Below are 27,953 nucleotides of genomic sequence, written 5' to 3' on the forward strand. Positions count from 1 at the left end.
CTTATAACACATTAATGCTTTGATCGCTCACGTTCTGGTTATTCCTTGAAGCTCACATTTCTGGTGGAGAAAAGAAATTTCAAAATAATGGTATTATATTTTAATGAAAATGATGATAAAAAGTAATAATTACAGTTAGCCTCCTCATATTCTCTTCTGTTATTCCTAAATACCAACCATTAGCATATTGTCTAAAACTCTACATCCAGGTCATTGACTCGTTGCTCAAGTGCTTAACAAAGTAAATGTGAGCTGAGGAGGAAGAGAATTTCTTGAGAAGATTAAATCAGATCAGAGAAATAAGACAGTTACGGAACAATGTAATTACAGACTACACTTCACTGTGGTAAGCTCCCAGGAAGGAATAACTAAGTAGACTGAAAGATGATGATAGAAATACGGAGATTTTTCTAAGGTAATAATCCACCAATAAGGCAAGACAGTAAAAAGTTAGCCTCCATATCAATTCAGTTGATCAGATACTTTCTTTAAAAATGTGTACTTCATGAAACTGGGATATTTTCTGATAGAGTATGGTACAGAGCTGTTATTGGTAAAACCAAGTACTCAAATAGTAGGATAAAATAGTTCACTATAGAGTATTCTTCAAGTATAGCATCTGGACTATTTTTATTGCACTCACTATGAAGCAAGAAAAATTAAGGACAACAGTCTACTAATTATACTCATTCTGAGAAACATGTTATTTACCATTTTCTTAAGAATGAGACCAAAATGATCCAGAGATTACTGGGCAAAATCTTGATTTGCAACATAACAGGGTTTGCCTAACGGCTCATCAATAAAGCAAAAAAAGTCACAAGCACTCTTTCCTCCTTCTTATTAATACTGGTAATATCAAGACCTATTTCCTAAGTAAGCCTAAGAACAGGTCATATGTATTTACCAACATAAATAGTTTAAACTGTTATCAGTTTGGAATTCTGTCTTTTGGATTGAGCAGTTAGATTCATAAGCTGTTATTTTTAAATATGCTCTTTTCCAAACAATCACTCTCCCTAACCTTCCACTCTTCACTGCAAAGTATTACACAGTATGGCAGAGACAGGATATAAAGTCAGCTAATCAGGCCCGTAACATATAAACATCACCTAAACCAATGACCTCTAAAAGAATAAAATTGTCAGTGAAAATGACTGAGAGACTGCTTATGACTTTAAATTTTTTTTTTATGGACTCGGGTGACCACGATCTTAGACATTCATAGCCTCCAAGAACTAGCAATGAAAAATACAGTGATAATTTTTAAGCACTTTTGGAGACTGTTTCATCTAACGTGTTGAGGACTTTCTCCTATGTGCTATCTTTCCATCGTTGTTGTACTTGAGAGAATCTCATGATGTTTCTCTTGATATGAATCATTCATTGTTTGGGGATAACTACTAACAGCAATAAATTGGCAATCTATATTTGGACATAATTAATGACACTAATAAGAAGGCAATATATTTGGGAGCTGTCAAATGATGCAAGACCATTAACAAAAACAGGAATGGGAATCCATTACGGCATATGGTCTTTGGAGAGCACTTTGCATCTATTGTTTCCAATCAATATTTTATAGCAGGAGAGTCAACAAAAGAAGAATAAGCACCATCTGAGGTGTTGAAGAACTTTGTAAAATTAATAAAGTATTAGTTAGAAACAGTTTAAATCTAATTCTTATATGGAAACGATCTGAAAAAAATCAAATCACTTACTTTTCAGTTGTCGCTTCTTCAACTGTCCTTACAGCTGCACGTTCTGGAGACTGCGAGGGAGACCTTAAAGTAGAACTGAGAGGAGGTGAAGCACGTAATGATGATGTAGAGAGACCGTGTCGACGCATTTCTTGAATTGCGCGCTCCCTACCAAAAGATAGTAATTTCAGTTACAAAACACTTCAGTACTGCAGGATGTTAGAGCAAAAAAATATTTTTAACATATTTTTATTTGGTGATTTTCACAATAGTTTGCAAAGAGTTTTGTTTTCTTGTAAATAAATTTTTCTTCTTGATTTTTTAGGTTAATGGATTTATTTTTTTAATGCAATACTAAATTCACAAAATTTAGGAGGGAATTCAGAAACAGCGTTTTTTTTTTTTAATAAAGCAGTTTTCAGGTTGAGAATATTAGGTTTCACATGAAAGCAGGAAAACAATTTTCCATAAAAGTGCCCCCATATTGAAAAAACAGTTTTAAAATGAGAGAGGAACCACCTTAATATGAAAAAAAACAACAGCCTCTTACCGTTCAAATCGTTCAGTTGTTAGTTGTCTTTTTAAAACATCATAGTCAGTCTGCAGCTGTGCAACTTTACTTCGAAGTAAGGAAACCTCTCTATTATGACTGCTTCTAAAAAAAATCATGAGAAGCAACAAAGTTTGCTTTGTACACTGACAGGTGGGATCCTAGAGGAATTAGAACAAGTCAACAAAACAAAAACAGATTCTCAGCATGTTGTTTCACACAAACCAAATCAAAGAGAGAATTAAGGAGTGAGAGCCAAATGAATACAATGGCATGTTGCTGGAAGGAACCTAAGGTGAGAAAGCCGTGAGAAGCTGGCAAGCCTCTCAATACATCCTTACTCCAATACATCATGTTCTTTTTCGGACAAAGGTAAGCAGAGATATGCTTTATAGAAACAGACAAAATAATTACATGATTATTTCATTGATTTACTATCTTAATATCTGGTTATGTGTACAGTTAAAGAAGAACAAAATAGTAAATATTGTCTTGTCTGTGGACAAGAAACATATGGCTTCAGTAGAAAGTATATTAAGCAGGCTTGAAATACCTGTCTAGAAATGAAAACAGTTTTATAACATCTAAATAAAACCAGTATTAATGTAAACTCAGACCAGCAAAGCCCAGTTCCTGAAGGCCTGTTAAGTATGCCCTTGTGTTTGGGGCCAGCTGTTCCAATCACAAGAATCATAAAGAAAAGCAGCCTTGAAAAATCTTGAGTGACATAACGTTGCTCAGCAAATCATCAGCTTGGACAACTCAATGCTTGGTTGCAAAATGCCCTGAATTGCATTAGAAAGCAAGCAAAAAAAGTCGTTACTTGGGTGTAAAATAAGTCATCTAAACCAGAATCTAAACAGCTACATTATTATATAGAACCTGCAAAGTCAGTATGAAGTTGAGTGCTCAGAAGTCAGTTCTGGAGAAGGAAAGATGGACTAGTTTATTGCTTAAGCACTGAACTTGAATCCTGAAAAAAAGTTCTATTCCTAGCTCAGTCACAGACTTGTTGTCTGAGCACCTGCTGTTCTCTGACTCCAGGGAGATGTGAAATAATCCAGAGATCTGATCCCCCCAAAATGCAGAATAGTCACTATTCTTCCAGAACATCTTCCCTCTTCCTACTAGATCTTACTCTATTAACAATGCAAGTATTGACATTTGCAATGAACAGAAAAGGAACCCTACAATTTGGGTGGAAGAAATCTTGTGAAAAAAATACTGTTAAGTCATTTAAACAGAGTTTTAGTATTTATACAGAGCAAGCTAAATTTATGTTAAACAAAAAACTCATTCTTTCATTTTCTTGTAATTTTAGTGTTTTATTTCACTCAGAACATTCCATTAGTTTGTGTTCTTTGTATGCTGTTAAAATTCTTTTAATAATAATAATAATAATAATTTTAAAAAATCCCACACTTTTCTAGTACCTGCATTTGATATATAAAAAAAAAATATCCTCTCTACTCTTAACTTTATCCCTCCAAAAAGATCCATCTTTTCTCTGCAAGACTGTTAAAAAGTTGAGGCAGAATCTAGGCACATGCACAGCATGAGAAGTTGCAGCTATTCTACTGAGCTTATAAGCAAAGACAATCAAAATAGAAAGTGCTGTCCACATTTGTATACGTATCAGTTTCAGCTCCATTTACATTTAAAAGAAACAATACATCACAGAATCACAGGATAGTTGATGTTGGAAGGAGCCTCTGGAGGTCCTCTTGTCCAACACCCCTGCTCAAGCAGGGCCACCTACAGCAGGTTGTCCAGGACCATGTCCACAAACAAGTTTTGAGCATCTCCAAGGAGGGAGACTCCACAACCCCTCTGGACAACCCGTGCCAGTGTTTGTTCACTGGCAGTCAAAAAGTGCTTCCTGATATTCAGAGGGAGCCTCCTGTGTTCCAGTTTGTGCTCACTGTCCCTTGTCTTGTCACTGGGCACGACGGAACAGAGTTTGGCTCCATCTTCTTCACACCTTCCCTTCAGGTATTTACATACACCAGTATGATTCCCCTCAATGTTCTCTCCTCCAAGATAAACAGTCCCAAATCTTTCAGCCTTTTCTCATATGAGAGATGCTCCAGTCTCTTAATCATCTTCGTGGCCCTTCATTGGACTCCCCAGTAGGTCCATGTCCCTCTTGCACTGGGGAACCTAAAACTGGACACAGCACTCCAGGTGTGGCCTCACCAGTGCTGAGTAGAGGGGAAGGATCACCTCCCTTGATCTCGAAGGAAAGGATTTTAGTGATTGCACTGAAAAGATGGAAGAGTTATATCAGACAAGTGAACTTCAGGAAAGGTATAGCCTCCTGTACCTGACTTTGACGTGAGAAAATCTGATGTGAGAAGGAGTCGTGATCACCAGAGAAAGTAAAGCAAACATTCTGAAATCAACACTGGGCACAGTGAAAGAAATTCAGTGCTTATTCTCAAGACTGAATAAAAACTAAACAGGGTGTACCTTTCCTTTTAGAGTAGGTCTCCTTTGGAATTCCTGTTTGAGTTCACTGCTAAACTGATGTCCACCATAGTGGCGATTAATCAAAGTGATATGAAAGATGCAAAGAGAAATTTTCAGTAAACAATGTCACTATAAGTCAAAAGCCTTTGCTGCAAAAATCCACTCAGCCAACCAAAACTAAGTATCAAGAATTTGACTTTGTGAGTAAGTGTTGCAACAAAGAAAAAGTTTCATTTTAACCCATATAACACATGTAACTTAGGACTTACAGTTTGCCCTCTGCAAGTGTTAGCTTGTCTTTCAGTAGCTGAATTTCTGAATTTTTCTCCTGGGATGTTAAATGGTTCTGAAACTCTTTATCTCTACTGGTAGCCAGCAACGTTTCAAGATTCTGAATTGTAAGTCTCTCACTGGACAACTGCTTTTTCAGCAACTCTGCTTCTGATTTCATATCTTCTAATTCACCCAGAACCTAGGGCACAAATTTTTATTATTTATTTATACACTGTGTTTACAAACAACACAATTCACTTTCCTAACAAGTCATAAAAACCAAACTGATTGGAAGTTTCTTAAAAGTGGAAAGAATACAGAGCTCAAAAAACCCAAAACACATTAAAAGCTAAAATTATTTAAAGCTATACTTAATTAAGAAATATTCAAATATCAGTCAAAGTCCTACTAGGAACTGGAGTGCTGAAAATGTTTGGGTAAATACTTGGAACACTAACTGACTTTTAATGGTGTAAGTTTTTGCACAGGTACAAAAAAATCATATATACTGTACTTCATTCTATTTGACTAGGTCAGCTCAATTAGCTTCTCAACTTTTGCCAAAATTGTAGAAATGTTTGTTTTCCTCATCAATTTTATCAATATAAAGAAATTCTGCAGGGATGAAACCTCCTTTTCTCAAGGTCTTGAAGAACGAGTAGCGGAAGGCTCAATCAAATCACTAAGTAAGGACATGACTTCATTAATAACCACTTCAAAAGAAAAAAAGTTCAGATATTAGGAGCATTTAGAAGTGTTTAAACTATTTCAAAATATTTAACGCTTTTCAGCTGTATCTAAAATTTCAATTTAATTGAGAAAATCCATTAGGGAAAAGTCCTTAATATATAAATAAGTGCAGCATTCACCTTGTATAAAAGAAAATATGTAAACCAGAATAAATTACAGTACAGTACATGAAACCAATTGACTATAATTTGCCTTTGCAGTTAGCAAAAACTACTGCTGCCACACTTTTAATGGTAATGAATGAAACTCTTTCTGTACATAAAAATAGATATAGATCTGTATAGAGCAAAATTTCTAAGACAATTCACACAGACATAAATGCAAAACTACTGATGTAAATTAATTTACCTTGCTCTCCAAAGTAATTTATTCTTTTTTTTTTTTTCCAAAAAACATTAAAAGCAGATGTTTTATTATAACAAAGTAAATTTGTCTTTGCTGCTTACCCGTTCATAATCCATGCTTTTGGAAGCAAGTTGTCGAGATACAAGTTCTTTGCTAGCCTCAAGTTTAACACAGAGTTCTCTCACAGAAGCCAGGTCAGCCAACACAGAAGACTTATCCTGATTTTCCCGTTTAATGTCCTCTTCCAATTTGGACATATTTTTTGTAATGGAGGAGATCTGAGATTCGTATGCTTGTGCTGCCATAATATGCTAAACAAAGACAAATACGGATATCTCTTCATTGCTGAATGTTAACAGTTCTCTTTTAACAGATTTTTTTCCTTTATCCTTCAAAATTAACTTTCCCTATAAAATTACCGTCAGAATACATTATTTTCTTCTTCTCTTTCTAAATCACAGCCAAGACAACCTGATAAACGATCTCTGCAATTTTTAATTCACCATCTTAAAAGGGCAATACAGATATTATACAAGAGTGCAGCATCAGAAGAGAATTAAAGTTTTAAACCCCCCAAATATGATCTATTTCTTAAGTTAGCTTACATTGTTAAGTCTCTTACTCTTCTTTTTGTTAATTAAAAGCATGAGACAGAATGTGGTCAATCCAGAACTATTACACTCTAAATTTTCGTTTTAATGCTATTGGTTCAGCTTTCTGTACTATGTAATCCTAAATCTGGATTTGGACTACTACTACTACCACCACCAAATTTCTGCCTTTACTTCAGCCACCAATGCTTCAAATACTTCATTCAAAGCTTCAAAAGAAATTTAAGAACTAAACTTAGGCAGTATTTAGACAATAAAGCTATACGCAAATATTTTGAAGCTGCTAAATAAAAGTTTCTTATAGAGGCAACAGCTTAATAACCATGATCACCCAACAGAAGAGTTCTTAAAATACACACGGATTCTAACTTTGGGATATTAGGGAAAGGAGGTTAGAGAAGGAAAACGCAAGTAATCAGAAGTAGTTACTGTTTCAAAAACTGTCCATATTTGAAACAGTCATGAATAGGAATTAACTACTGTTCAAGCATAAAAAAAAGTATGTTGACTTTATTACAAACCACTTGAACATATCTCATTTTCCCTGACAGAACTACATTGTGCAAGTTATTACCTCCTGGATTTCTTTTTCCAGAAGTTCTACTCTCTCACGAAGATGTCTCCGATCTGTATCCACACAAAGGAGTTCAAGTCGTACTGAGCTGCTTTCCCCTTCTGCTTGGTGAGCCTTGATTTCCCACTCTTCAGCTTGCGTATGGACCATACGGAACTTCTCTAACAAATCTTGGTTTTCTTTTTCCTAGATGAAACAGCAAAACACTGCAATGACAAGCATAACTTGACATTTTTAATGCCTACTATTTATATATATATATTTTTTTTAGAAGAAAGTAGGAACTTTCTCCATTTTCTTAATCTTATTGTCTTCTCAGTTACTAAATTGCATCATCTCTTTTGCAAATCCAAATAAATACAGTGATGGCACTGAGTTTTACTAAATAGGAATATTTAGATTTAGCGGTCGTTAATAAGTTGCAAGGCTCCAAAGAGAGGGGTTCTTTTGGATCTCTGCGTTGTCAGTGGTCACATTAAGGAGACGTACTGATCCTTAGTGGTCTATCCAAGAAATTCCAGCAGTAGTCTATTTTTAGCCCTTTTACTTACTGCGCTCTTACTAATATTTACATTACAGCAGTGTCTGAAAGACTGATAACCCATTTGGGCATACACACTGAGCAGTCTATCATAAAAGTACAAAACTGCAGACTTTAGTGCTTGCAAGGTATGCAGTAATAAAAAAAAAATCCTGCTTGTGAATTTTAGCTTTGCCAACTACAAATGTGTATTATAAGGTGGTGCTTAATTTCTCTTCTTTATTTAGCTCCATTCCTTTCTTCCCCTGTTCATTCAGTGCACTGCAGGATGAGCATATTGCTAATACAAATCAGATTTATCTAGTGAGGAAGGCTACTGCTTGTGAAATTCCTTCATGCAGAACAGAATGAGGGGCATTAGGAAGCAGAAACTCATGATTAAACAGCTGAAGACTGTGCAGAAAAGTAAATCCTTGTCTCCACAGAAAACATTCATATGTAATATTAGACAAATCCCTGAAACCAAACTTTCATAATTCGCCACCTGCTTCTTGGTACCTGACTTGAATGCCTGAATTCCCGCTTACCAAAGATCTAGCCACATTTGTAGCTGAACTGCTTTGGACATATGACATATAATTAAAATCACTCTTAACAACTAAGCTTCAAGTGTTTCAAACTGAAAGTTCAAGGCTAACATATACTACCAACCTTTATTTTTCTCTATGCTTTAGTTTCAACCTGTATGAAGTGTTTGAATTTGCAAAGATTCAGCTAGCACATGAAAGCTAAAGTCAGATAAAAGCTCATTCTTTCCTAACCAAAGTCACATAATAAATTTACTAGTTCATGTTGTCTTCAAATAATCATTTAAAATAAATAGAATCTATAAGATTTAGTTCACACATTTAACACTTTTGAATCCAAGCATCTGGATGAAATACATTTATCAAGAGTGCTGTTCTGTCGGTAAAGCAAAAAGTCCGAAATCTTATTAATCACAGAGAAAACATTCCGATATGCTGTTTTTACAATGTCCTACAGCAGAAGTACAGCTAAAATTTCTCTTTTTAAAAAGTGTCAAATATTAAAAACTATAGCTTAAGCTTGTGTGTTGTCTATTAATCATTGTATAGTACCAGATATTTTACTGTTTGTGTTCTCAAAACTCAAACAGTAGAACAATATTCAAACATATGTCTGTCATTCTGCAGTGTTATGGACAACTGAAATTTTATCAACAGAACTGTGATGTGTCAGAATGTAATCAAAGCTTCAGATCTAGTAAGGCATTGTATAAATTGACTAGGAACTTGAAAATACTGCAGATAAAGTATATGAAAACTAAAAGAAAAAGAGGGATAGGAGGTGGGGAGAGAACAGGACACAAACCCCCATATTTTTTAATTTGTTTATAGTATCCTTACAGGAGCATGTTATACTCTAAACTCAATGACATTACCAAAACCACAATGAGTGCCTACACATTTTATCTTTACCTTTAAAGCCATCAGGCTCTCAAATCTAGAAACTTCAGTTATATAATTATGAACCCTAGTTTTCATTTCTTCTTTTTCACGTATTGCATCTTCAAGCTCAGTACTGACAGCCTAAAAAGATTACAGAAAGGCAAAACAGTGCATTAGAGTAAATTAATCACCATATATTACTCTATCAGACAATCAAAGTAATTACATATGCCCTAGATTTTATTCTATTCTACTTTTAAGTAATTTAGTCAAATTCCCTTGGGTTTTTTAGAGTTCAAAAAATATTCCCTATTACCTTAGCGACACGAAAGAGTTCTCCAGGCAAGAATATCACAGAACAAATGTGAAACAATGAACATCATACCAGTTCACAAAATCCACAGATTCCCTGATGACACACCCGACTGATCTTTGGAAAAGTCAATACATGCATATCTGGGGACTGGGATTTTTTTTTTATTTTTTATTTTATTTTTATTTTTTTTTAAGATTCACTAACCCTTATAAATTAAGTTTTGGTGTGCCAAATTACTACAAAAAAAAAAAACAAACTTTAAAATAAACATTCTGATGTTAGAAAGTTGAGTTGCAAGATAAGTTAATTAAAGGCATTTGTAAGACCATATTTAAACATAAAAAATGCTCCATGGAATTTGAGATGTTGGAACTGCTAAATCTGGCCCTCTCTCAGGTTCAGCAATTCCCTTCATCTGTGTCCTCAAGCCAGGAGAGCCAAAAAGGCAAGTATGTTCTATCCCCACTATCAAATGTGGAGGAAACGGAGGATATTTCTTTTCCTTTTTCTTTTCATGGTATGTTAATATTCATTAACAGCAGTCTTCCCACTCTGTGCCTTACTTAGCTTATACTGAATTCACGTCTTCCAAAGCACACTGGGAAGCTTTAGTCATCATATTAAGATAATATTTAACACTTCATCATATTAGATACCTGTGAATGACATTTCTAATCTCAATAATGCACCTGTATGTTTATGTATTGTACCATATCTTTTACAAAAATGATTCAGAGTGCTACATCACTTACAGCGTCTTGAACATTTTAGCTTCAGACTCAGCTGAATTGATGGAATGGAAATACATGGATTAACAAACACGTCTCTCATTATTTCTAGGGTTGGCATTTACAATGAATTCAAACAAGCATTTGTGTCTCAGCATCAGAACTGTACAAAGCCTTTGAATCTCATGAAGCTGGCAATAGTTGTATTTGTTTGAATGGGCAGTATAGAGTTGCAACAAAACTCTGGGCTAGCTCTTTAAATCAGTCACATATACTCTAACTAGTTTTTCTGATGTTTAACCCAATAAAACAATGTTACTTACCCTACAAACACTGGGCATTTTTGCTATATAACATCCATGTGCACATTCTATTGCATCTACTGCATCCACTTCATGCAATTGGAACTGGGAGACTTTTGGCCAGCAGTAACCAACTGGTCTACAAAACTCTCTCGTTATTCCCCAACACTTTACGTGAGGGATGAACAAGACTGCATGCACTTCAGGTACTCCCAGTCATGGAGCCCAGCCCCAAAGAATTCCAAGTAAGAACAGATGGAGCAATGCTGATTGGGAGCATGCAGATGGACATGAACTACGTATGCTGCTTGTGCTCTTTGAAAGAATTAGCCTTGCACAACAGTGGTGGTTTCTTGTGAACCCTGGGGAACACTTCAGGATGATGGTGCCACAACAGTAACAGTGATGGTGATAATCTCACAGTACCATTAACTGAACCTCTCAGCTACTTCTATGGTAGGGGTTTCTTTTAACCTACAAAAAGCACCAGCTTGAAACAGCCCATTTTTCTACAAAATATTCAACGATACCCTAATGAAGTAGACAATTCTTCAAGATGTTAAGGATGTTATTTCAACTTTGATTCTATAACTGACGTAAGTTTAACTCATGCATTTAGAGCATGCCCTTTCAAGGAAAAGTATTCAGCCAGCCACAACTGAAGGAGATGGTATGCCTCTCCACTGGTAAGGCTGACCACTAGTACACACAAACCAACACTCTGAGCCCACCAGGCAATCAGAAACCACTTCCCACCTATTTTTTGGCCTAAAGCTACTGACTGTCAAGCTGTTAGCAAGTACGTTATGACTCTGAACCAGTGAGAGCTAAGAACAGATGAAATCATGTAAAACTAATATAAATAAGTAAAATAAAACTCTGCAAGCAAAGTACCTGCACAGAATCACCACAAAAAAAAAGAAAAGCTGCAATGCACAGCTGAACTGATACCATCTCAGCAGACACCTACCTTACCAATGCAAAGACAACCCAGTAAGAACATTTCTCTAGGCACCTTTGAATTCACCATTTCTAAAAATCCCACACAACCTTGACATAATGGAAAGGGAACCCCTCCTATTCCCATCGACTTTGCATCCTTATCCATTCCTGAAATCAGGAAACAAATTCAGACTATTCAGGACTACCATAACTTAAAATAAGTTTTCTTCAATCCCTCTACCCTGTAGCTTTTAAACTCTGCTGTATTTTCTCCCCCAAAACTGACTTTTCCCAATTTATCACTGGAAGCAGAGTTTCTGCAGAACAACACACAGAAATTGAAACTGATCTTACCAGACCTGGAGAATAAACAGCTGACAACACTTTTTTACAGCCACCATTACCAAGGCTCACAGTAAATAAACATTAAAATCTACATTCCAAAACACGCTTATCACAAATGTGGCATAACTTACCCAATACATCCAATGCTTTGTGGAAACCAGATGGATAAAACTAAAGAATCACTATGTACCAAAAGGTATTTGGATGTACTAACAATCTTTTCTTTCCTCTCCCTATTTATGAACTAACTAATAACCTGACATTTGCTTCTACAATGTGTTACTCTCTCAATATCCTCCCTGTTCCACAGATAATAAATACAAATTTTATTTATTCTTTTTACCAATAACTATCAAGTGATATAACCAAGTTAAATTCATTATAGGATAAAACAGTTGTGCCATCAACTTATTTTATTTAAATTTATATTTTAATTTGGGGAGGAGTGACTAAACTGAAAACTCATCTATTTTTCCCCCACTGTACTGAATATAAAAATACCCAGAATAATTGCTTTTACATTTTCTTCCCTGTTAATAGTGTTCTCAGTGTTCAAGAAATGCCAATAATTAATCATATTCAATCAAAACTCATGATGTAGCAGTTTTGATGTGCAAGCAAGCAATAAATTAACTCTTCAACAGCATGTACTGCCTTCATACCTGGTTTTCTCTGGTCATTGTAGCGAGGTCATCTTGTAATCGTCTGTTTTCTTTCAGAGCCATTTCCTTTACTCTTCCTGTTTCTGCAAGCTCCATGTGGGATGCATCAAGCTGGCGATGTAAGCTAGATATCTCACGGTCTCTGCTGCTCAGCATGTCCTTTAGCTGACTGTCAAGAGAAGGATTTTGAAAAAACTTATTTAAGCTGTCCCTTCTCACACTATACTGCATACTGCTGAAAATTATCAAACGTGGACTTTATATATACATAAAAGGCTGTGTTTTTTTTTTTTGCTTGTTTGTTGTTGTTTGTTTTTTACGAGGTACAATTCTTGCTCTCTGAAGGCTGACAAACACAAGCAGAAGCTAAACATAAACATAAGTTAAGGATGTAACATGTTATTATGTACAAATAATATGGGCTTAGTCTTCACCTTTGAAGATACGATATGAAAAAAGTTACACATTTATTAAGCAAACAGCAATTACAGATACTTGTGTTTACCTGCATCTGTTAGTGATTACAGTGTATTAGCAGTTGCATATTAATACCATAAAGGAAAAAGACAAACTTCCCTGGATAGCTTAAGACTTAAAAGGCATCAAGCAAAACAGTAAGGAAGAGGTTACACAGAAAACTAGAAATATAAATATGAGAATTTCAGCAGACATTTGCACTATTTTTTTTGCTGCAGATAATTTACGTATCAATGTACCAAATACTCAGTTACACTGGCGCTGAGATGTTGAAATATTGCAGTTTAAGTATTTTCTTTTTAAAAGCTATAGGTTTAAAAGTGATGCTTAAAAAGGAGGCAAGAAGGAAAGATCAGACAAAACCAGCTGAAAACTAAAGATACTTTAATAAGGACTGTACTGGTAGCAAAAACTAGAAGAATTAATTTGCCAATAATTAGAATTCAGCTCGAGTTATACCTGAGTAAATCTAATAATATCTAGTGGCATAATTAGAATACTAAAAAGCCACTTCTTAATTGAGAATTAAGAAATGTTAACAATTTGGGAAAATAAAAATAGACAAACAATCGTTAATTGTTAATTGCTGCGTTAACAGTACCCTAGCAGTCTGCAATTAATTGCATGGGAAGTCTCTTCCAAAGTTATATGCATCTTTCTCTACAACACGTACTCCTTTACTTGACTTAAACAGAATGAAGCCCTTTTCAACAAAGTACATAAAATTGCCATCTACTTTCACTGATCACTGAAGATATTTATCGGAGAAAAAAATCACTGAATAAACTGATCTAGCCTTTACTCACTCTGTTGATGACTCCAGCTCAGAGAGAGTTAGACGTAAATGAGTAATTGTTTTTTCCTATGAAAATAAAAGCAAAAATTGTACTAGGTATTATTATATTGCAACACTCCAAGATAGCTCAAGTTAAATAATTTTGTTCAACTTTTCATCTGCAAGTAATTGCATCTTTGCACATTCAAATTTCCAAGCTTCTTTATTGAGACAGGATTGTCTTGTCAAAAATAGATGGAAGACTGCAAAGGATTCTGCCAACTCAAGCTGGAACCATGCATCTCAATATAAACCTCCAAGTGGAAAATAGGAAGAATACTTTTATATTTTCTTGGAGTGTATAGGGAACACACTAACAATCATAATTAAAGCTTTATTGAGTTGACAAATGACTTTGTATTGCCTAGGTCCAAACACAGAGTTCACGTGATGCCTAGAGCTCTGCCCAAGTTTTGTTATCAAGGCAAAATGTCTCCCTAAATCCTAAAGGCTTTACAAATCCCCAGATGGGAGTGCGAAGTAGCACATACCTTGTTAGCTATGTTGTCATCTAAGCATGCAATTCTTTCTGTTTTTTCATCTACAGTTTCTTGAAGACTGTCCTTTTCTTTGTCCAAAACAGTAATGGTACTTCTAAGCACATTGACTGCCTCATCGTGTGAAGTGCTCTTCTGATTTAACCTATCTATAAATAAAGCAATAAGTACTCTTGATTTTAAAAATAGGAAATAAAAGTAAAAATAACTAGTGATCACCTATTTCCTCCTCTAGCTTTATAATTTCTTCTCGAGCTGACTGCAGTTCATCCTTTTTGAGAGACAATCGGTGCTGTAAGTCTTCAACAGACCTCTGGAGTTGTTCATTTAAGAGCCTGGAAAACCAGTACACAGTTGAAAGAAGTTTGGGAACTAACTCAGGATCTTTAACTTGTGGCTCTTGAGCTGCTTGAAATGCTGGAACAGTTCCAGTGTAACCTCACGATCGGACTGTGTCATACTAACCAATCCTCTCCCTCTTAGACAGGGAGGGAGAAAACTATTAAAGACTGCTGAGACCAATACCACCTGGTTGCTCTGGACTCCTGTGGCACATCCACCTTAACATCATTTCAAAATGATGCTATGGAATAACCATGATAATCCAAAATACTCATGTCCTCTGATTTTTGTTACTAGAAAAGCTTTTCCTTTTTTCAGTCCAGAATACCGTGCATCGGCAGGTGAAGATCACTCTCACTTAATTTAGAATTAAACTTTAGAGGTAAAAAGGAGCCCTAAACACAGCAATAGCAAAATGCCACCATGCATGAAGTGAAACCAAATGCTAAATGGATTGCAGCCCTGTTCCTCATCTCCCACACTTTTAAGCACTGATGCTTCTGATGCTTTTTTCTAAAACTGAAAAGAATCTAACAAGATACTCCATGATGTCACAGTTTTACAAACAAATACACTAATGATTTTACCAACAAGTAGCCTTTGGAGTGTTGGATGAACTGAGCCTTGCTTCTGAGCTTCAGCTCTTCAGTTATCTACCCCTGCCACTGTACTGTGTAACAGTACAGAAATATAGTACAGAAGAATAGTACCATTTTGCAATAAATATGTATTTTTGAGGTGTGGAATGGGATGTGGGGTGGGACATCACATCTCGTTTACAGCTCTATCTGTTTTGTAGTGCATCTTGTACCCAAGGCTCTCATTTCTACCTATATCAAATTCCTGAATTTCTAAATCTCCACCCAGATTTATTCAGTTATCCATTTCCACATTTCCTAAGGCCTCTTTTTGTCCCACCACATTTACCTGATGGGAGCTCTAAAACAACTTTAAGGGTCAGCATTGAGTCTGCAAGTTTAAATAGGCCTTAAAAATACATGGGTATACTTAATCCTACACTTCAAGTGGGTCAAATCCCTGCAGACTGGGCCTACGGATCTTAAGATGCCAACTTGCAGAACTGTAGTATATTTGTAATAGTGCTAGCATATGACAGAGGCTGACAAAAGAAAACAGCTCAAACGAGATGTCATTACAGACTGGCTCTCCATGAACCACTCAACTGTCAAGTATCAATAATGCTTGGCATAAAATCTGCAGTATTATTGACACCTCTGTAAAACGAGCACAATTTGATCCCACTGCTGCAGTTTGAAGGCATCTGTCTTCATTTTAGCAAACAGTATTTGAAAGTCCTTTTAGAAATTTTCTGTTCTGCTACATTCATAAGCAGATATATGGTTGTTGGAGGAAACAGTTTAAGGAGAAATTTTTCATTCACTGCTAGCCACAAAAAAGAAGCAATGTATCTGGTCATCAAATATGTCCAGGAGGAGTTCACTGTGAAAGCTACCACAGCACTTTCCTTACTCCAATTTACATTTCCTTAAGACAAAAACAGTACCAAGGTGTATATATAAAAAAGTATTTTATAGTCTTTCCCAACAACTCATCTCTGCTATATGTTCATAGAAGAAACAAAATAATGTTACCATCTGTGAAAGAAAATTACATTTTGCATTAGACTTACTGAAGTGAGCAAAGCTCATCTTTAAATTGAGAAGAATCATCAGACGTCTGGGCAAGTTTATTGGACTTCAATTTCAATTCATTTTCCAAAGAGTTTATTCTTTCTTTCAGGATAGAGATTGTACTCTTTAGTTCACACCTTTCCAATTCAAACTACAATTAAAAAAAGGCATGTTATTATTTAAGGTAACTATCACAACTTGTTTTTTTAATAAAACTAAATTGAACAGAGCTAGCAAAATTAATTGCTTGAAATGTCTATCCTATTCTAGAATAAAGGCTTGCTTGGTTAAAAAAAAATGTACTTACTTCATGAATATTATTTTCCAGTTCTGAAATATCATGCTGCATCTTTGATTTTTCAAGGTTAGCTGTTTCTTGCTGAATCTGAGGTAGAAACATGGGACTACATGTAATAAGATACATTATGTTTAAATGTAAAAATCTGTAAGAAAACACTACTCTACTTCTGAGATGCATAACCTAATGCAAAGTTCTCTATAAAACCAGAGAGCAATAGCTGAAAATACACCGCTCCAGTTCAATATACATATAAACAATAATAATAATTAAAAAAAAAAAAAAGAATTAGAGTTCTGTTAAAGGAAGCATATCTTTATATTTGGTACCAATTGAATTAATACTTGTGAGCTTCTGCAGAAAGATTACAGAGCTACAGGGCAACAGAAAGGGTCACAAGCACATGTAGCTTAGCACTCGAAGAACATCTTCAAAGTAGTACATACACGTAAAAATATTCTGTGGTTGGGGCTTCATATCTACACTCTACGCATAAGGAAATGCCATGTTTGCTTGCAGACAGACACTTCAAGCACGTTCCTCTACCCCATCCCCACTTAGCAACTGAGTTTGCAATGATAACTCAGACAACTAACTCACCCAGCTCTCTCAAGTGATTTTGAAATTAGACAAGTTGAAAAGTTACTGAAAAGTGGAACTGACAGCCAGACACAAACACAGCAAAATTTCTAAGTCTTTCCCACATACCACCTTACTGCAAGCAATTTAGCTTAAAAAACCACTTACCTTTATTTTTTCTTTTAGGCTTTCCTTTTCTGCCATTAGTCTTCTAAAGTCAGTCATTGCAACGGCTCTTTCTTCTTCCACATGACTTTGAGAAACTAAATTATGTTTTGCTTCTCTTCTCAGCCTGTTTAATTCACTCTGAGACTTTAAAAAGTTATCGTTGTTAGCATACGTGGATTGCAATTAATACAGTGTAAATGCTGACAGAAAGTTTCAACACTGTTATTACAATAGAAGTACTATTATAGTCCCATTTTTCCCTAGATAACCAAAACCTATTTCGAGTCACACAGTGTCATGACAACTTATGCTGCCAGCATACTTGGCATCCCTCTGTTGTTCCAAGTATAAACTAACTTCACTTGTTTTCTCATCATTTAAGCACTACTACTACTACTATTTTTTTTCCAGCCTGTATGCTTTCTCATGCATTCTTTTGATTTTTTCTCATTTCTCATTTTTTAGCTCATTTCCAAATGCCAGTAGAAAGTTAGAATGGCTCTTAACTTAATAATGAACATTGGAACGCATGGTTTTATTAACAATTTTAAAAAGTAGGTACATATTTTATTGTTCTTTGTTATTTTCCAGTAGGTCTAGACTCCTCAAGTTCTATTATAGAGTGGATTTTTTTCTTTTTAAACGAGCAGTAGTAAGATAAGTGCTAATCAGTTATTTCAATGCCAGTGATAAAGAATCTCTTCTTACCTGTTCATAAAGAATACTTAATCTGTCCCTTTCTGCAGTCAATAATTTGACATTGGATTGAATTTCTATCATATGTTTTTCAAATCTGTCTAACATGGACTGTAGCTCATCTCTTTCTCTGGTGACCAATCTAAGATCTTCACTCTGCAAAGTGATTAGTAAAATTTAGGTTCAAATATACTAATTAAAATATCTGGATAATTAAGTAATGCAAATAAGAAAGAACTCATGCAATTAATAATACACGAAAAGTATAAGTCTAATACATTTTAATTCCCAGCAATGCCAGACTTCTTGTATAACCTAACAATGAGAACTAACTGTTAAAAACAAAAAGCAAACCAGCTAACAATAAGATTTCAAAGTTTTTTTTATTTCTTTATTATCTATTTATTTCAAACAAACCGATCAATAATGAATCAATGTTACTGTAAAATGTGAATAGGGAAATAAAAACAAGTTCATTGAAGTTACTCTTGGTTAATTTTTTATGCTAAGAATGTATCAGTAAAATGAATCAGTAAAAACGAAAAAAACGCTACACATTTACTGCTACTGAAAATACATTCAAAAGCTCCCTTAATAAATCTACAATGTATCTGTGTTATTTTTCCAGCCTGTGTTGAAAATAAAAAGATTACCTTCTCTGGAGTCCTACGGCTTGGGCTAGGCCTTCGTTTTATCATTTTCTGAAGGTATTCTAATTCTCGCTTATAATAATCTCTGTCATCTTCTAAAGTTTTTACAAACGCATCCAGACGAGAAGGAGATTTGTCTCCCAAGGCTATCCCATATTCTAATCTCATTCTTTCTATTTCTAGGACAAGTTCACGTTCTGCAGAAACAGAAATGAAAACAACTGTATAGGAACCATAAGAATTTCACCAGAAACATTTGCATTTGGAAGGGAGTAAACCCAGCAGCTGCCTAAGCACAAGATCTGCTGAAAAGTCCTGGCTCACTGCTGTCTACACACAGGTCAGTAGTTTGCTTTGCAACCAATTGAGATCTAACGGTACAGTGGGGCTGTGTCTGTAGATGCAGACTGAGGGATGTGATTATTCCCTTTTACTTAGGGTTCATTAGATCACATTTACGATATTGTATCCAGTTTTGTATCCCTAGTACAAGAAAGATGTTGAGTGAGTCCAAGCTAGTCCTAGGAGCAGAATACTTGCCCTGTTAAGGAATAGCTGAAGGAACTGGGCTTGTTCTAACTAGAAAAAAGAGACAGCTCATGGGGGACCTAAGAGCAGCATGAGAGGTGTTTATAGATAAGATGGAGCCATTTTCTTCACTGATGTGCATAGTGGGTAAATGAGAAACAATGGTGATAAATTGCTGCAGGAAATAGAAGGAAAACATTTTTACTCTGAGCATAATAAACATTGTAATGGGTTGCCTAGAGAGACTGAGGTATCTACATCCTTGGAGGTTTTTAAATTAAAACTGGAAAAAGCTCTTGAACGCAGTCTGAAGTCATTCACTCAAAGAGTGAATAAAAACAGTTTGGGATGAAATAAATTATTTCGTAAGAAACTGCCATATTATTGTTATTAGGATGTCAAGTGGGATCACAGTTCAGTTGTGTAAGTTCAACTTTTGGTTCTCAAAAACAGAATGAAAACACGCTTTTGTGACCAAATATTTCACTTAACTTACAATTCAAGAATTTCAGTCTTCTTTTCTGTTGATATATTAGTATTATTAGTCACTCAGTATTATTAACTGCAAGATTTTTTATTTCAAAATTTAAAGGAATATAATTTACATTTGACCATTTACCTTTTATTTCAAAGTTTTCAGTTTTTTCCATCAGTCTTTGTTTCTCTTGTTCAAGCTGATTTAACAGTACTTCCAGATTTTCTTTGTCATCTGTTTTTCCAAAGAGTTCTTCACTCAGCCTCTCGTTCTGTCTACGACACGAGCACAAGTCCTGCAGTAACAAGTATTATTAAAAATAAATAAATAGAAGTGCCAATTGATACATTTGGAAAAAGCTATTTAACATTTTGTTAAGCTTCTGGTATTCAACACTGTGTACTTCTATTTAGCTCACATGTTTCATGCTGTAATATTTGTTAATTTGGCAATCATTCTTTATACTACTGTATGTTAAATCAATGTGAGCCTTACTTCCTACAGTTTGCAAACAGGAAGGAAACAAGGAAGATTCACTCTTGCTTAATTCAGCTCGTATTTCAAGAAATAAATTAGGAGCACAGTGAAATGTAAACATGGAAAAAAAGCAGCAACTACAGAAACAAAAACTTTTAAATGGCATTTAGAAACACTGCTGGTGTTAAAACAGATCACAACACTGTAAATCAGTCAACTCAATCTTGCGGCTTAGCAAATGCTGCTTGGTATATATTTCCTACAATTTTGTGCTCAGAGAATATTTTCATATTTTCAAGTTCATTAGAAATACTAAAACAACACACGATATGCAACTAATACACAATCTGCTATATGCTGATAAGAGTTTGGTAATGCTGTTATTTTTCATCTGGGCTACTAAACTTTGTTTCTATGTATGCAAGTTGTGCATAATTCTTCACATGCTGGTGAAGAGCCAAAGTAGTTCCTCCATCCTCTGGGATGTCATTGTTAGTTTGTGGTAAAAATGGTTATGTCAAGGAAGGTACAACTGTGGATATCAGAAATATTACTAGCAAAAGGTATAATAAGGTCACAGTGAAGCATAGTGTCTATAGAGCTTTCTTTAAGCTTATTTTTGAAACAATGTGATGTAGCTTCTTTAGCTCTTACATTTTTTACACTAGTTTAAGAGAATTTGAGGATACCATGAAAGTTTTCCTTAAACAAGGCATTGGTGAATTTTATAAAATATGAGAGAAACATGGATTACAGAATGATAAAAACACTACAAAGAATGCTTGAATAGAAAATATTTTTACTTACTGATTTAAGCCTTGCTATTGTTTCTTCAAGATCCTGTATTTCACCATCTTTTCTTTCAATTTCTTTCTACAAACCAAAATTAATTTTTACGTTAAAAGTTGCATATCCAAAATAACAATTCCTTTGTTATAAAAAATAAGCAAATGGATCTTTTTAAGAAATAAAGTATTATTATCTCCTTGTAATCTGCCAAAATTTATGTTTACATATCCACTAAAGCTCCTATAAATGGAAATTACATAAAACTTGCAGCATACACACTCATTTTGAGCACAACTAATAAATGAATTGTTGCATGACTCTTCTTAGAAGAACAGAACACCCTCCAAACACAGGCATCACTCTTGCATATGTCTGTTACTTATCAATAGTTTAAGGTATCTCAGAATTTTGTTTCATACTGAACTAACAGAAGAAGGAAGACAGACTGCCTCTTAACTGAACTAATCTCACCCAATACAGTAACGAGAAAAAATTGCTGTGATTAATCTTCCTTTAGCCAATAGGTAACTCATTGCAATTAAAAAAAGGTAACCTGAGAGCTAAGCAGATCCTACTCTTGTAAAACATCATTGATTACCTTTGCTTCTCCTATTTCTTTATCTGCAGTCTCAAGTACAATTTCCTTGTGTCTTTCCAACTGCTGTGCCAAATGGTCTATTTCATTCAGTTCTTGACACAGTTCTTCATTTTTATTGCTTAAGTGCACAACCTCACTAGTCACATTTTGTTTAGTGTCCAAGAGGTCTTGGATTCGATTTTCAAGTTCTTTGTTTGTTTGCTGAAGATATTCAACCTAAAAGATATTTTTCATTAAAATGTTAATGTGTTGTTAAAAATAGACGGCAAAAGCTCCTCCCAGTCCTCTGAAATACAGTATTTCTATATCCATGGTATAAAAAGGATATCCTGTTAAAAATGACTAGATTTTCTATTCTTATAAATTAATAAATATCAACATGAAAAGAATATGATTTTACAGGTATGCAAGGCGAAGGAATTCATTACTATGCTGTTCTCTACATAGGTTCCAAACCCTGAATTTTATTCTAAAAACAAAGCACTAAAAAGCAGAGATCCGTATAGAAACCTGTCTTGTGCATCAGTCTGGTAGATACAGGGCACTTAATGTTTCCCGTAATTTCACAAGATGTGAAGACAGTTTCTGCTGTCCAGCTTTCCAGTATATTTGCTAGGCTTAAATTCGCTGTCACTCCTTCACAAAAATGAAGCTTTACAGATCAGATTCCCCAAATCTAGCTTGCCTCCAACACAGGTCTGCACCTTAAACACATTTCCAGAAATCCTGCTCTAGAGACATTGTTTCTCCCAGTATACCTTTCCCTGCAAGTACAGGGAAGAGAGGCAGAGGCATAGAGAAGGAAAAAAAAAAAAACAACAAACACATATAAACACTAAATTACACTATGTGGGGAAATGGGAGCCTGAAGTACCTTGAAAAACATAACAGAAGTGCTGCGCTTCCATCTCCACACAACTTTCCTCAAAACTCCAGAAAGTTTCTCCCGAAAGAAAGTGTTGCTGTAGGCCCAGAAGACAGCCTGAGCCTTCCCATAGCCATAAATGCTACTATGCAGAGATATCCATCTGTTTGTACTCAGAGAATAAAAGTGGTCTGTTGGCACTGAGCCTGAACAAACAGCCTCAATGGCCCAAAATCAGCTCTGTGAAGCTCTGGAAACACAGCATATACACCTGGGCTCACTCTTGGTACAATCAATATGTCATCAGCACAACTCACTAATTCAGTATCACTTTCCTGCTTTGGCAGGGGGTTGGACCTAATGATCTCTTGAGGTCCCTTCCAACCCCTACAGTTCTGTGATTCTGTGAATACAGCAGTACTGCTTCCAAGTCATTGCTCTTACCATATTTTTGCAGCACTGCTAATAAGCTCTGCAGCCTGGCTCTGCGTGCCACTGTACATCACATACAAACAGTATACAAATGGTATACGGATGGTATAAATCCAGAGATGGACTATACTTGATCTATATTCCTGCCTGCCTTGTATTTGTTTTGGAAATTCTCATTTTGAGACCAATATCAAATGCATGCCAATACACACATTAAACACAAACATCTTTATTTTAAGCTTATCCTTTCCTTGCAAGTCTATGTTGGAGTAAAGGTGAGGACCATTTGAATTAAAGATGATTCCTTGCTACCCAATGAGATTATTTGCAGGACTACTCCTCTTCATAAGTAAGTATTACCAATCTTAGTTCCTAAAAACATAAATGGAACATACACACACAAAAAAAATTTCTGAAGAAAATAAGTACTTTTAAACTTTGCCAAAACAGTGTATCAAATGTCCTGAATACTCTCAGCTTAACATTACTATACGCAGATGTGAGTTCATAGAATTATTTACAACAGAAAAACAGGCTTTAAAAAACAAGAAATGAAATTTATTTAGAGAAGGAAGACTACCACCTGAAAAGTAACACAAGCTAAATTGGTTGATTTTATATCTAAGAGTGATTTTTTAAAAAAATGACCTGAAAGTTTCGTTGTTTTCTTTTAGACTGCTTGTATTTTGTGAAGTTTTGACTAATCAACAGTAATTAATCCATTACCTGCAAATTTAAATGGGCAATAAGCTTCTCATTACTTTTACTTCTCGATTCCAGAGATATAACCTCATGAGAACGACCACCATCCAATGCTAGCATTAGGCGTTCTATTTCTTTGTCTCTAAGCTCAACCTTCAAGGAAAAAAGAAAATCTGTATTATTTTCTACAGCATTTAAAAGAACCTTCGTTCTGATAAACACCCATGTAACATTCAGTGAGATGCCCCTAATAAGGATTTTTTTTTTAATTTAATATTCAATTTTCTTGGATTATGATTTTTTGTGAACAAAGTGACTTCTCTGAAATAAAACTAAATGAATCAAACTATACCTGTGGGGAAAAAATTGAAACAAGTCCTAGTAGAGGAAAGAAATAGCTCAATTTATGCAAGTTATAACAGTTGTATTTTACAACCCCTACAATGCTTTAACAATGAGGTTAAAATAAAATCAACGTCATTTCAAGGGCTACTACAGCCAAATAATTATTAAAAAACACAACTGTAAACATACCTGCTTACTGTAGTTTTTCATTCCACTTTCAGATATCTCCAGTTTTTCCTGTAGCTCTGTTACTTCTAACTGAAGTTCATGAATTCTGAAATGTAGCAATATACTGTTTGTGTGGATTCACGGAAGAATCATACACACACACAAATTCAATACTAGTATTTTCTCTTTGCTCCTGAATGGAAAAATTTCACTAAAAGAAAACAAAACAAAAAAATAGGAGGAAATTCTTCACTCAAAGGGTGGTGAGGCACTAGAACAGGTTGCCCAGAGGCTGTGGATGCCCCATGCCTGGAGGTGTTCAAGGTGAGGTTGGACGAGGCCCTGGGCAACCTGGTCTGGTGGGTGGCGTCCCTGCCCATGGCAAGGGCTTGGAACTGGGTAGTCTTTAAGGTCCCTTCCAACCCGATCCATTCTATGGTTCTAAGAAAACAGTTTTGTTGATTTAAAATGTTAATTCTGAAGCTGTTGTTTGAGACGCTGTGGCAGGTTGAACTTGCTTGGCTGTCAGACCCCCAACCAGTTCTTCTGTCACTCCCCCTCCTGAACAGGACAGGGGGAGAAAATAAGATGAAAATAAAAGGTCATGGGTTGAAATAAAGACAGGCCCGTCACCCATCAATTATTGCAAAACAGACTCACCTTGGGGAAGATTAAATTAATTTACTACGAATCAAAATAGAGTAGGATAATGAAAAACAAAGACAAATCAAAAGCACTTCCTCCTACTACCACTTCTTCCCAGGCTCAATTTCACTCCTTCATTCCTGACTATTCTACCTCCTCCCATACTCAGGCAGTTTAAAAATGGGGGATGCGGTCAGTTCACAACACTTGGTCTCTGCAGCTCCTTCCTCATCACACTTTGCTGCTGCTCTGGCATGATGACCCTTCTATGGGATACCACTTTTCAAAACCTGCTCCAGCGTGGGTTCCTCTTCATGAACCACAAGTCCTGCCAGGAGTCTGCTCCTGTGTGGGCTCTCCCTCCACAGGCTGCAGCTTTCTTCAGGGCATATCCACCTGCTCTGGTGTTGTGTCCTCCATGGGCTAACACCATGAATATCTGCTCCAGTGGGCAGCAGGGGGACAGCCTGCTCCACCGTGGTCTTCTCCATGGACTTTAGAGGAATCTCTGCTTTCCCCTCCTTATTCACTGACCTTGGTGTCAGGATAGTTTCTCACATTCTTCTCACTACTTTCTCTAACAGCCACTGTGATTTTTTTTAACCTGTTCTTGAATATATTCTCACAGGACCACCATTAGATTGGCTGGTGGGCTCAGCTTTGGCCAGAAGTGGGTCCGTTTTGCAGCCAGTTTGCTCCTATACAGAACATTACATCTGGCTTTTTTCCAAGATCCCTCATTTAAAATTCAGTTTAAGAGTAGAACTAGCATAGAAATTTAAGAGAAAGCCTTTATGGAAATAATTAGTTTATTAAATATCCTTGCAAATTCACCACAGGCAGCACAGTCAATCACTAAGCAAAAATCCTGGTCAAGAACTATAGTGTTACTAAAATATCTTGAAATACCATTTTTTTCCCCAGACAGAATTTTAAATGCAGAAAGGGATGCAGAAATCACAGCAGCATGTATTTCATGTTTATGCTTCAAGACTGAAAAATTCTTTAGCTCACCGATTATCTGCCACCTGAAGAAGGTCTGCGATGTAAGGATCCTCTGGCTGAGGAACTGGGTAGGCACTAACGCCCGATGGGGGGACGGGTTGGTCTATCTGCATGCGCTGACGCCTGAATGGAATGTTTCTTTTTCTGCCACCTTAAAAAGCCCAAACCCAGAAGCCTATTACTTGAAGTTCACAAGGGAGTCTTCTCCTTTTATACTAAATGAAATGTCATATATATTCCACTGCTTCTGAACTGGCACAATGCAAAACTGTAACCTTTATTGTAATAAGCTGATGAAATTTGTACATTGGAGACAACACAACTCTTGCAGGTTAGTATCAGTTTTGCCAAAATTCAGTTTTGAAATAAGGAAACATGCAAAGTCTGCTATAGGTAATCTTCCCCAGTGTGTAAGTCCCTGAATTCTCTACAGCTCAAACTTCTTGAATCTGTTGCTGATTTACCTTTCCTCCAGACTAGACAATAACTAAAAGCATTAAGGACCTTTTACAAGAATTATACAAAGAAAGACTTTGACTCTAAAAAAAAAAAAAAAAAAAAAAGAAACACTTAGCAATACAGAGAAAAGCAAGAAGACAGAGAACAGGAAAAGTAAGGAAAGAAAGACAGGAACAGGTTTATTGACAAAAGAGGGAATATTTACACTCACCAGGTGTTTGCACCACTGCTTGCAGATTCTTTTCCTGAAGCTGTTGAATTTTTTCAGTCTTGGACTTGTTCTCTTTTTCCAGACTTCTAATTTTATGCACATACTGGTTATTCAAAAATCTTAAGTCAGCTGCTTCATGTTCAACCCTCCTTAAGTTGGCTTTCAAGTCTTTAAAGGAGGGAAAGAGCAATTTTATGTTTCTTGTTCATTATTATTTTTCCTAGTAGCACCAAAATAGGTATTAAAACTAAGCTTATATTCTTTTTCTGTAACATGAAGTTTCCAAATACTCACTCACATGTTTATGTATATATATAAACACAAATATGTTTAAACATACAAAACCCCTTTGTAGAATAAAAGCAAATTTAACAACAGTATTTATTTACTTTAAATTAAGAAGTAGCATTTCAAAGTAGGAAAGCATATATTCAAACGTTCTAACAGTTTCATGTTTGATTAAAACAATGATTTGCTGGACCCCAGAAGCTTTTTAATTACAAAAGAAATATCTGCATACGAGCCTTAATTCATTAAAAGCACTAGAGTCAATGACCACTCACAAGCATAAGAACAGATATGTGAATCTGCAGATTTGTCCACAATTTTATTTTGACACTGATGGATTAGAAAAAGTATCTTTTTTTATTATTGTTATTACCTTTAACGTGACGATCAGATTGCTCTTTCAGTTTTAGTATTTCCAAATGTAGTTCATTATTTTCCCTGGTAAGTTTAGCATTCTCTGTCTTATAAGGTTCTAAAATAGCATCATAATTGCTGAACTCTTTTTCGATTTTTCCAGCAGATAATTTTGCACTGCGCAGGCTCTCTGTTGTATGAACAAGATCACTAGAATCAAGGAGCATCGGACATGTTAGGAGTGTTTTCAGCCTTTAAACCGCAGATTCAAATATTCATTAGGAGCTTAGAAACAAAACCTGTTGCCCAAGACCACTGTAAAGCACTGGTCTTAGGCAACACGGTTCTTAAGTGTAGAACAAATGGGTTCCAAGAAAGGCAAAGAAAACATTCATGTAAGAAAAACTGGAAGATCATCCACTAGGAAAGAATAGGACAAATATAAAAAATAAAGCTATGGAGAAAGCATATCAGGAGTTTACATTTGATAATTCAATAAACTCTCTGTATATCGTAGCACTTCTACCACAGAAGAAAGCAATAGTCAAGAATAAAAATGATCAGAAGGTTACTAGTATTCTTATACTGTTGAGATAACTACAGAGATTATCAGTAAGTAGCTACAAAAATTTCTGTGAACATCAAATTCAGGGATTGAGTCTACACCTATCTGCTAGACACTAGAATGAGACAGTCTCTAGATAGAACATTTTCCCTCATGTCAAAAATTAAACAATGCCTCCTATATGATTATGACTTTTTTCTTTTTATAGTCTCCTTTTGAATACCTAAAAAGCTTTTCCACCAAAGGTAAGCTCTCCAGTCCCAGTGGCTGTCGATAGCCCAGCTGATCTAGACGTTTCCTGAGATTAACGAACTTCCTCTCTGCTGCTGTAGTCAT

At 35.6% G+C, this 27,953-nt stretch overlaps 1 protein-coding gene across 1 annotated transcript; it reads right to left on the reverse strand.

Moving 5' to 3' along the window:
* On the reverse strand, positions 1 to 27,953 carry CEP135 (centrosomal protein 135; the record flags this gene model as incomplete). The annotated part of the gene is made up of 25 exons (XM_084286588.1): positions 1 to 60; positions 1,722 to 1,868; positions 2,251 to 2,355; positions 4,989 to 5,191; positions 6,189 to 6,398; positions 7,273 to 7,458; positions 9,253 to 9,363; positions 12,518 to 12,686; positions 13,801 to 13,856; positions 14,321 to 14,475; positions 14,546 to 14,661; positions 16,320 to 16,471; positions 16,628 to 16,705; positions 17,366 to 17,509; positions 18,074 to 18,217; positions 18,715 to 18,908; positions 19,859 to 20,009; positions 20,999 to 21,064; positions 21,579 to 21,794; positions 23,602 to 23,730; positions 24,112 to 24,196; positions 25,750 to 25,891; positions 26,411 to 26,578; positions 27,072 to 27,262; positions 27,841 to 27,953. 25 exons carry the CDS (start codon positions 27,951 to 27,953, stop codon positions 39 to 41), a joined length of 3,453 nt encoding a protein of 1,150 aa, XP_084142714.1. The 3' UTR covers positions 1 to 38.

Source organism: Netta rufina, assembly GCF_964035555.1.
Source record: "Netta rufina genome assembly, chromosome: 4".
Taxonomy (NCBI): domain Eukaryota; kingdom Metazoa; phylum Chordata; class Aves; order Anseriformes; family Anatidae; genus Netta; species Netta rufina.